Source organism: Monopterus albus, unplaced genomic scaffold, assembly GCF_001952655.1.
Source record: "Monopterus albus unplaced genomic scaffold, M_albus_1.0 scaffold3.1, whole genome shotgun sequence".
In the NCBI taxonomy this organism is placed as follows: Eukaryota; Metazoa; Chordata; class Actinopteri; order Synbranchiformes; family Synbranchidae; genus Monopterus; species Monopterus albus.
In genome coordinates this window covers 6,603,569-6,613,603 of record NW_018127883.1, presented here as the reverse complement: position 1 = coordinate 6,613,603, position 10,035 = coordinate 6,603,569, and the positions used below count along the sequence as shown (strand labels likewise).

The 10,035-nt window shown below is 39.5% G+C and overlaps 1 protein-coding gene across 18 annotated transcripts in view; it reads right to left on the bottom strand.

Annotated features, from left to right (window-relative positions):
- Positions 1-2,801: 2,801 nt before the first annotated feature.
- The window catches only part of ablim1a (actin binding LIM protein 1a), a 36,322-nt gene continuing 29,088 nt past the window's right edge, over positions 2,802-10,035 (bottom strand). For 7 of the 18 annotated variants that reach the window (XM_020597373.1, XM_020597411.1, XM_020597393.1 and 4 more), the window contains 12 exons: positions 9,521-9,640; positions 8,652-8,756; positions 8,378-8,425; positions 7,099-7,239; positions 6,271-6,365; positions 5,919-6,042; positions 5,658-5,719; positions 5,337-5,397; positions 5,085-5,092; positions 4,512-4,586; positions 3,413-3,493; positions 2,802-3,212 (listed from right to left, as the gene is read on the bottom strand). In XM_020597373.1, the coding sequence (XP_020453029.1) occupies positions 3,099-3,212; positions 3,413-3,493; positions 4,512-4,586; positions 5,085-5,092; positions 5,337-5,397; positions 5,658-5,719; positions 5,919-6,042; positions 6,271-6,365; positions 7,099-7,239; positions 8,378-8,425; positions 8,652-8,756; positions 9,521-9,640 (1,034 nt within the window). In that variant the 3' untranslated portion in view covers positions 2,802-3,098. Of the gene's footprint in view, positions 3,213-3,412; positions 3,494-4,511; positions 4,587-5,084; positions 5,093-5,336; positions 5,398-5,657; positions 5,720-5,918; positions 6,043-6,270; positions 6,366-7,098; positions 7,240-8,350; positions 8,426-8,651; positions 8,757-9,520; positions 9,641-10,035 lie in introns of those variants that run through there. The other 11 variants (XM_020597438.1, XM_020597495.1, XM_020597489.1 and 8 more) reach the window with 8 other exon arrangements.

Sequence of the window (10,035 nt, the reverse complement as noted above, 5' to 3'; positions counted from 1 at the left end):
TGACTGGCACCCTGCAGTGTTGCGACCCCCAGATCTTTCTTATTGCAAGTCATAATATTTCGGCCTTCTGCAGGGGAGAAACAAAGTATTTTTGTGACCACACTTACTTGTTCCATACGAATTCTCCCTATGACTGAATAAGCAGCTCTCAGAAGCATGTGCTGTACAAGAGTGATACTATTTGACTAGTTCAGTTCATACACAGAATTAACATGATAGAAGAGAGAAAATATTTTTTGTCGTGATATTTTAAGGACCATGCTGGCATGTTTGTCCATTTTTTCTACAAATTGCATCATGCTTTGCACCAGTGTTGAACATTTCCGAAAGTACACCATGGTTTTTTAGAGTGTTAAAACTCCTCTCCAGTCATATGTTTTTTGTTTGTTTTTGTTTTTTATTGACGTGCCATTTAGATGCTTCACTTTGCAGCATGGTGTAGGTACAGAAATTGTGACAGTTTAAAATATTTTTACACTCGTGTAGTTTTGGAAGCCACTTATGGTCCAATATGCACTTTACACAAGACTGAGATGTTGAAACCTCCAGTGCACACACAGTACAATGAACTTTAGAAGGGAGGAGATTAATGCAATTTCAACAATCTTTAACTGCTTTATTGAACCGTTTTTGTGGGGGAAACATATTAAACACAACTTTATATTCCAAGCAGAGTATTGTTATGTCTTCAGGGGATCTTTATGTATGTTTACAATTTCAGTATAGTCTTTTAAAATAAACTGGAAAGACATGCTACACTGATTTTACACATCAAAGTATATTTACAGGTCTGGGGAGTACTATTGCATACATGAAAAAAAAGTTGCGTAATGCATTTTGTAGCTCCAGCGGGAGCTTTTACAAAGCCTGATAAACTACCTTAAGTGATTTCACTTGAGTCAGTGTGGCTTGAGTCAGAAAATGAAAAACACCAGAGGGGTGTCGAGCTAAAAAGATATACGCTTACCAAAGCTCTGTAGCTTGCTATTCATGTCTGCTTCAGGTTAGCTGCTCAAGGCTACAATAATAACTACAAGTATAACACCTGACTCTCCTACTGGAGTGTCAACAGTCATGTTGAACTGTAGTTACATGTTTAATCCCTTTTTTCCTTTTCTGTTGACTGTGAGTCTGACCATGCTAACAATATTAAAACTGGAGAGTAAGGGTCTTATACTTGTAAAGCGCTTTTCAGCACACTCAAAGTACTTTCACACTATTTGGCCATTCAACCATTCGCACTCATACCAGTGTTATCACAGAGAGCTCGGTGTCTTGCTCCAGGACACTTCAACATGTTGACTGGACAAGCTGGGAATTGAACTACTAATTATCCAGTTAGAAGACGACCCACTCTACCTCCTGAGCCACAGTCCTCTTAATAAGGGGTAACTGCTTTGTAGCTTTGCTTTCGTGATTATTCAAAGTTTTTATGTTGTTGGAAACACTAACTCAAAAGATAAAATAAGAAAAACCTGGCCATAATGAACAAAATAAATCATTTGGAAGTTTACTGCATTTAAGAAAAACCTGGCCATAATGAACAAAATTAATAATTTGGAAGTTTACTGCATTTATATAAAAACTACTTCAGCTCCTACATCTCACATCCTAACTTCCCATTTGAATGCACTTGATTGCATGCATTAATACACAAAGACAAATCTAAAAAACTGTGGCATCCTTTGGGAAATGGTCAGCTCTACATATGTATATGTAGCTAATGATTTGTTGTAAATGATCTAGGGTCTTTTAGGGCATAATCTGCAATCAAATCAAGAATAAATGCCTAAATCTTTACTTGATGCTTGTTGTAGACTTCTCTGTGTATTGAGGAATATTTGTCCCCACATGAAACTTTCTGATGTAACTGTATAATATTAACATTTGTATCAGAATAAAAGGCCAAGATTATGTTGAAAAGCATTTCCTCACAACAACTTAGTGTTTGAATAAAAAGAATCTAAAAGGCTCCAATGTATGATTGGTCCCACAGAAGTCAACCAGTCCTCAAACTACTTCTCACCCTGTGTAATATCACTGAACCACCGTCTTTATTGGTGAAATACAAAGAAGAAAACAGAGAACAGAAAATAGGAAGCAGGTACCTTTGGTATAGCAGAGGATCATGTGGTTCATGGTGATTTAAAGCTTTATTGGCTTAGATTTCAATACAACAAATGGCAGTGTGGGGTTTCATTTATAAAACAGTACTTTCAAATACAGTTTCTTATTACATTAGGTGTTTTATCTATTTGTTGGTTACTGTATGTTGGCTACAGCATTAAAATATATTAAGATTTGTATTTCCAATACATGTAAAGGGAAAGTGTCTAGCTATGTTTATGAGAGCCTGAGAAGAGAGACATTTTTTGTCAGGGTCAGATGACTGTTTGGCATGTACAATAGCCAGGGGAAGGCAAAGGACGATGTGTAGGCGCTTGGATGATTCATTTGCATGTAGATCCAGTAAAACAGTTGGTGGGTCAGCTGACTGCTTTCCCAGTGGCTTATGTTTTTATTTATTTATTTATTTTTATTTTATTTTTAATTCAGAGACTCACTGAGCCAATTCTTGCAAACTTTGGACTAAAACTGTTTCAGCCCAAGCAAAGGAAAGCTGACACATGTTCAAGCTACAAGCATGGACATTTTGTAACGTGCCATGAGGTTTCTACTGTACTTACAAAGTTCCACAGGAATAAACAGCAACAAAGAGTCGGAATAAACAAGCAAGAAGGAAAGGACAGCAGTTCTATTCAAAGCAAAGCAAGAAGTAAAACAAGCGCAGTCAAACCAAATAACATGACCATATTTATCATTCATTCTCATTCTTTGTCATTTTTGTACATGGAAGAGACTCCCATTCGTTGTTCCCTGTGCAAGTCTAGCTGAACAAATCATTCAGCTCACAGTCTCAGGAAGCATCAGAGTAAAAAGTCTCTATTTCATGGCTTCCTTGATTATGTCAGGATAAAACAACAAAACCAAAACAAACAAACAAAAAACAGTGGAAAAGGAACCAAAACCTCCATCTAGATTACAGTTGTTGTGTGTTATCTGAATGAATGTACAGTATATGCATGCTGCTCTAAGTGCTAGAAGAGCTTGGCCTTCTTTTTCATGTCGTTGCGTTTCCAAAGGGGAAGCCTGTCAAACTCCTGGATCTCCATTCCAAAGATGTCAAAGAACGTTTCAGGTGCTAAGTGGCGCTAGAATCAGTGGAGAAAACAAAGGAGGGGAGGGTGGGAGGTGGGGTGTTTGTCGTTAGCACCAAAGCCATAAAAAGGGTCACTGCAAAAATGACAAGAAGCAATGGACACTGCACATTCCTTGCTACAAGTGTTTTTGTGTAACATGTTATTTACACAAAGAAGTATCAATTGCAGACAGTCAGGTGGAAAACTGATACCTCCAGTCTGGTTCTGTCCACATCCCTGGGCAGTTTAGCTCTCCCTCTACTGGTTATCATGAGCATTTCATAGGGATACACCTTCAGAAGGAGACACTCATCAGTGAACAGGTCAAACCTATAAGCTAGAGTTAAAAACCTTTTTTTTAATCAGAGAAAACTATCAAAGTTGGATATCTCTGTAATCCTGACTGTGACAAAGGGAACACTGGGTGGGAAAACAGGTCTGTGACAGGTGGCAGCTGCGAGTGAGAGCTGTTTATTAGGTTGCTGGAGAAATGCAGGGTGCTATCGTGTGCACACTTTCTTGGTATAGAAACGTGCAACAGATTCAATAAGGGCAAAAACATGGAAACAGTGTTATGTAACAGGTTGTATTTTTAGAGTAATTTAATGTGAACTAATAAAAGAACTGTGTAATGTAGGCCAAGTAAACCCACATGGGAATGATTGTCCTGAAAAACCAAGGTGCTTCTATTTTTCTAAACAACTAATCCTTTATGTACAAGGAGAAACTGCCAAATAATAGTTACTTTAGCAGAAATGCTCAATAATAAGCAACTAGAAGTTCTCTGAGGCCTCTGACCAACTCATATCCACACAGCAATGTCACTTATACTGTGTAGTAACAACAGTATATAGTGATATGAGTTGTCTGGATGTGTTGGATTCTCCACTGTATGCTGCATACAGTATCCAGCCACTGTAAGTCAAAGCTATGTGCAGATGAGAATGGAGAAGCCAGCATGCTAAGCGCTGCAGTGACGCGGCACCTCCTGAAGCAGCATGCTAAATCTGAAACCCAGCTAATGTGAGTCTTTCACTTCCAGTAAAAAAGAAATTGCTTTTAGCTCCCCATTTCTTCCACCACTGTCCCCATAATACGAGGGTAAACACAACATGCTAATTATTTTATTTCACCCTCCTCATTTAGGCTCTTTTTCGTAGTTGAATTATTAGGGTTAGACTATCTCAAAATTAGCTGCAAAATGTGTCCTTATTCACAAGTTGTACTTAAGTGAACAATGTATACATTTTATAACATATTTTCATGTAGATTACAATGTTGTCATCAGTACAAAAAGAAGAAGATACTTGCTTTTGGTTCCAACATATTAGGCATAGATACTCCCCTGTCCATCCTTGTAAGTGCTGCACGGCCATCCTTAATGTGCTAAAGAATAGAACATACACAAATGTAATATAGTGGAAGGGGACTGCAGGGTTGATGGCATGAATATGTCCACTAATGACAGTGGGCACAGTTTTTACTGGATGGAGCTTGGGTTCTGTTCAGTAACTTAATTTAAGATGGGCAGTAATTTACATGTTTTCTGAATGTCTCTGTAGTTTTTTCCTAAGGTGAATTTTGAAATCATATATTTAAATGTAACATTTAGCTTAAGTCACATCAATGGTCAACAACACAGAACAAGACTGTACACTGCATTTACAGTACACTGGTTCAGCTACTGGGCAGTGCATGTTTACGCATTTGAGATCACTGCACTGCATAACCTGTAGTTGATGTTAATCTAACAGTGATGCAAGCATGTAGCAAGACAGGGCGATGTGCATTCAGGCCAAATTATCTCTTGCAACCCATTAGCAAGCAAATATATGATGCAAGATGAGAAATCATGCCATGTGAAAAAGCAGATGAGAGACATACCTGAAATTCTGCAGGACAAAATGGGACAGAAAATGAGACTCGCAATTAATGGTTTTGCTGTCAAATTCCCCTGCCAGGCTACTATCTACAACACTGCTATTCCTGATGGTACATTGTGTGAATAATTACGCTAATATTTCAAAATGCATGTCCATTTGTATTGCAAGCCATTTCTGAATGCTAATGCTGAATAGCTCTGGTGATATTGGCAAGAGATTTGCTTGGTGGACACATTTTGGTTGCAACTCTCACCTCTGCCTCCTCCACACATGTCCCCATAGCTGTTGTAGTGGGTGAAATCTGTTGACTGGGGCTGCGGGAATACAGACAACAGGATGCTTCAGTGCATCAACATTAAGATATGCACATCTTGCTGCTGAGGCAGGACCAGAAAAAGATTTACAGTAAATCTAACTACTATTTATAAAACAAGTGCAGAGTAAGTGTTTCTGGCATTGGTGCCAACTGCCAAGATTTACTCTGTCTAACAAGCGATGTCTGCTACTTGGTAAAATGTTCGTGATCGCAATCTTGTTGTGTATAGAATAAGTATAAGTATGAGTGAGGTCTCACCCGATGCAGCCCATTACTTCCATAACTAGGCAAAGAGTTGGTTTTGGTTGGAGAAGTTGGATCTGAAACATAAACATTGTTCAGCATTAGGTTTGGTGTGAGATTTTTAAAAGAAGTAGCGCTACTTTGTCATACGCAATTAATGAGCCAAATGGGTTAAAACAAATGCAAAGAGTTACAGGTGTTATAAAGCACAGCGCTTCTGTTACAGTACACTGCTGATGACTCCAGAGCATATGAGCTGATGAAGCTCCTTTGTACCTATATCACAGTTGGTCTGTTTGGGGTCGTAGCGTTGAGCAGAGAGGCTACGTGCATGACGTTCCCTGATCTGCTGTTTTTCCATCTCCTCCTTTAGAATGAGCTTTCCCAACCCAGACTGAATCTACACACACACACACATTTAAATAATTTAAAATATACAAAGTAAAAAAGGCAAAAAAAAATCATACTTTTACAGAATATTCTTGTTTACTTGACAGATTTGCCCTGTATTTCCAACATACATGAAAATGGTAATAACATTAGAAAAAAATATACTGTGAAATTACATTGCAAAATTTAAGTTGATATTTGTAGCTGTTAGATTGAGGCTCAAGGTTTTCTCACTGACCTTACTGAGATGTTCCTCCTGGAGCTGCTTTCTTTTCAAGGCCTCTTCCTCCTCCTCCTCTCTGGATTGCCTCCTCCCTTCTGAACCTAAAGGTGCTGTACACAAGCACAAAAGGCTATATAAAACACATTAATACACACCTAATGTATAAAGACACACACAGTTTTCTGGAGGACTTGAATAGTACAACCGGATGAAATACGTCATCCGCTGTTCAAATTTAGAGGATGACAAAAAGATATAGCTGCTTCATTTGGCTGCAGAGCAGTGAGGAATACACGCAGTAAATGAACAGTAGGTGGACAGCACAACACAAATGTGAGACAGAGTTGACGAGACACAAAAACATAGGAACTTAGAATATTTAGCTAGACTGACATGACGGATGTTTACACGTCATCAAGCATGTCAAGATTTTACTCGATGTCTAATACACAAAACAGCACAATGTAAGACAAACAGACAAAAGTCAGTTTGAAGTCAGTCTCAGTTATCTCTGTCTGAGTCATTTGTGGCACTACTGTGTATAGCTAGCGCACCCATCATATATAGTAAGTGAACATAAAATGGTGAAACTGATGCTACCTCAAGCAGAAAATAACAGGGCAGCAACAGAAACCACAAAACACGTCTGCTCTGGGCAAGCAAAACTTAAAGGAAAGTACTGCAATGCCTGAATAATAATGTGCGTTCAGTGGAAAGCGGGGAAGCAGTTAAGCTCTGGGGGCAGCTAGAAGGGAGAAATAAGAAGAGTTAGCTTGTGGTGAGGTGTCTGTTGTACCGCTACAAGGTAATAGTGCAAGCATGCCCATCAGGAGCCTACTGTACCTAATACAGCGAGAGAGCAGGGCCATTGGTCGCCCTCACTCCGTGAGTTGTCATCCAGAAAGGGAGCATGGGCAGCAGGAAAGGTGGCGGATCTGATGATGTCATCAGCAGACTTGCTTTGACGTGCTACAGCAGTTGTATCTAGGTTGGTAACCATGGGAACTGATCTATCACTGTCTGGGTCACAGTCTCAGCCAAAGGTAAACATCTGATCACCATCTGACCATGAGGCTCAATGGTCATTTAATCTTGGTCCATCTTGGTTTAAACTATATTTCTTCTACAACGCAAAAATGTCTTTTCCTAACAAGTCACAAGCTAGTGCCTAGAGTTATGCTACATTTTAGCACAGATATGGTGTCACAGATAAATGTTTCAATGCGCTCTATCACAAAAGCAAAACAAGAAGTAAACACAACATAGCTAGCTAGGAGATAGATTTGTTTGCAGCTTGTGGTACCATTCCTTGTGTTCTTAGTCAGGTTGCCTTTAATGCAAATGCCTCTTAGACAATGAAGTACCCTGTAATTGTCATAACAGAACAAGTTATGCAGTCTCATCTTAAGAAAGGGCTGACATTAACATGTGCCATGTCATACAAGCTACAGGTGAGACAGGTGAGGATCGGAGACAGACTTCAAACAGTGCTCATACAATGACACCGCAGATGACTGCGTGGTTAGATGAATAAACAGTTTCAGTTGATTAACAAAGGAATTTTCAGTAGAGAGCCCACTCTAATAACATCTCTATCCAGTGCAGTGGTTCCCAGCCTGTTAGGTTTGAGGGATCCCTCCATCGATTCCCACCAATAATGTCCCAAATGTATAACACCACTAATTATAACATGGATTTTTCATATAAATGAACATCAATATTTAGGTCTAGACAGTGATTGTACTACTACCACTGTGTGCAGTGATCCATGTATCTTTTACTTTTACCAGATTAGTTCAACTTTTTAACCAATACTTTTAGCTGACCTTTTCACCCAGTTAACTGTATCATTACTTTAAATTATTTCAAAGGTTTATTCATTTAACTATTGCAACTATTCTATAGTTGACATAAAATGTGGATATAATTTTAATCAAATCATAATTTCTATTTCTCCAAATGAGTCCAAATCTTTCCACATACCCCTTAGGCAACTGCAGATGTGCCCTGAAGGTACAAGTACCCTTAGTTGGGAATCACTGAGCCAGCGTATTGGTCTGAATTAGTAGTCAAACACATTCTCTTTTGTCTTTACCGTAAAATAATGTAACAGGAAAGGTACCGTGTTGTTTGTAGATTGGTGGTTTTCTGTAGATGTTGCTTCCCTGATCTGAAAACATTCACATATAGACAGAAAAGACATTTATACAGTGCCTACAAATAAAAAAGCTATTGTTAACATTTCAGCAACCAAGCCATGGTGGATTGGGATTACATTTCCTCTGATACATGTGTATATTTGTGAAAGAAGAGTGGAAAATGCAAAAGCTGATCCCAAATGGAGTATAATAATGACAGATAGATAGAGCAGTGACAGGGTGCGCTCCAACTCCTACCTGGGAGGTGGAAATGTTTAGGGGTCTGAGAGAGAGGCGGGGTGACCGGCCGGCTGTCGGGCCTGAGCGGGAGGGGGGAGCTCCGGCCACTTGGCGGGTCAGTGCCTCCAGTGAGAAGAACCAAGAACAGAACATAAGCAGGGGTACTAAAGGGGAACCACAGTCTGAACGGTGCAAAACACAGGGACCATCGGGACCATCTGAAATCATTTTGAGTGAACTGGAGACATTCTGGTTGGTTTTGATAAATGCAGTTAATGGAACTATACACTACGTGCAAGATGAAGGTACAAAAGCAGATCAAGCTTGCAAAGTTCAAAGTAGCACAATTAAATGCTTAGAGAGATGTCTTATGAGTCATGTAGTATAATCTCTGTTAGTCTGTTGTATAATAAGAGCTCACAGTTCAATAAAAGTTCACACTTAAGAAGTTAATACCTCCAAGCATGCAACAGCAAATTTATCATTTTTATCTCAGTCCTACACTTTACTAGAGTCTAGAGAGTCAATCTAAAAATGCAAATAAATAAATAAAGTTGTCTGTGATCCAACATTCAGAGATCTGTCATCTTGGATAGTGGATTTGGATTACTAGTGCATGCAAAGCTGCAAAACACAAACACAGAGTCTGTCACTAACTTTGACAGAGGCAAGATTAATCAAAGGTGAAAAAGCACATGGAAGTTAGTGAAGAGTTGGTGCCTCAGCTGCCTGGGTTTGCTCATTTGGGATGGCACTTTTTGTCTAATAAGCAATGGATCCAGAATGAGAGATGGGGCGCTGAAGGGAGGTGGCATCCCATGTGTCAATGGAGATGATGAGTTGTCTTCAGGAAGGGGTGGCAGCAAAGAGTGGAATGGGGCCCTTACCTTGGCTATGGGGGAGGAAGTGGTGTCTGAAAGGGGAGGTGGGGCGGGAGTCACTATTTCTGGAGCCCACACTGTTACTGCACAGGGAGGAGCAGAGCTTCTGCATGCCTGTCAGAGCCTCTGAAGGGAGGGAGGGAGGGTGTAGGACAGGGGACAAACCCCCAGGACCAGGCAGCAGAAGTGGACGATGTGGGGAGGAGATAGAGGGTGAGGATGTGAGGGACAAAAGTATAGGAATATACACACAATATGTTGAAGAGAGGAAATAAAAGACACCCAGAGTGAGAGGTAAGAAGAATTCAAGATGAACAGTAAGAAACAAGGAAGAATACTGCACTTTAAAATAAAACTTTTTAATGGAAAGAATAGCAAATACAGGAGAAATTGTGTTCTTAATGGCGCAAAATTGATTTAAGTTTGTTATTCAGCAAAAGGAGATATTGCCAGTAATATCAAACACAAGTATTACACACACACACAAATTAATAACATAACAACCCCAAATCAATTTTGGT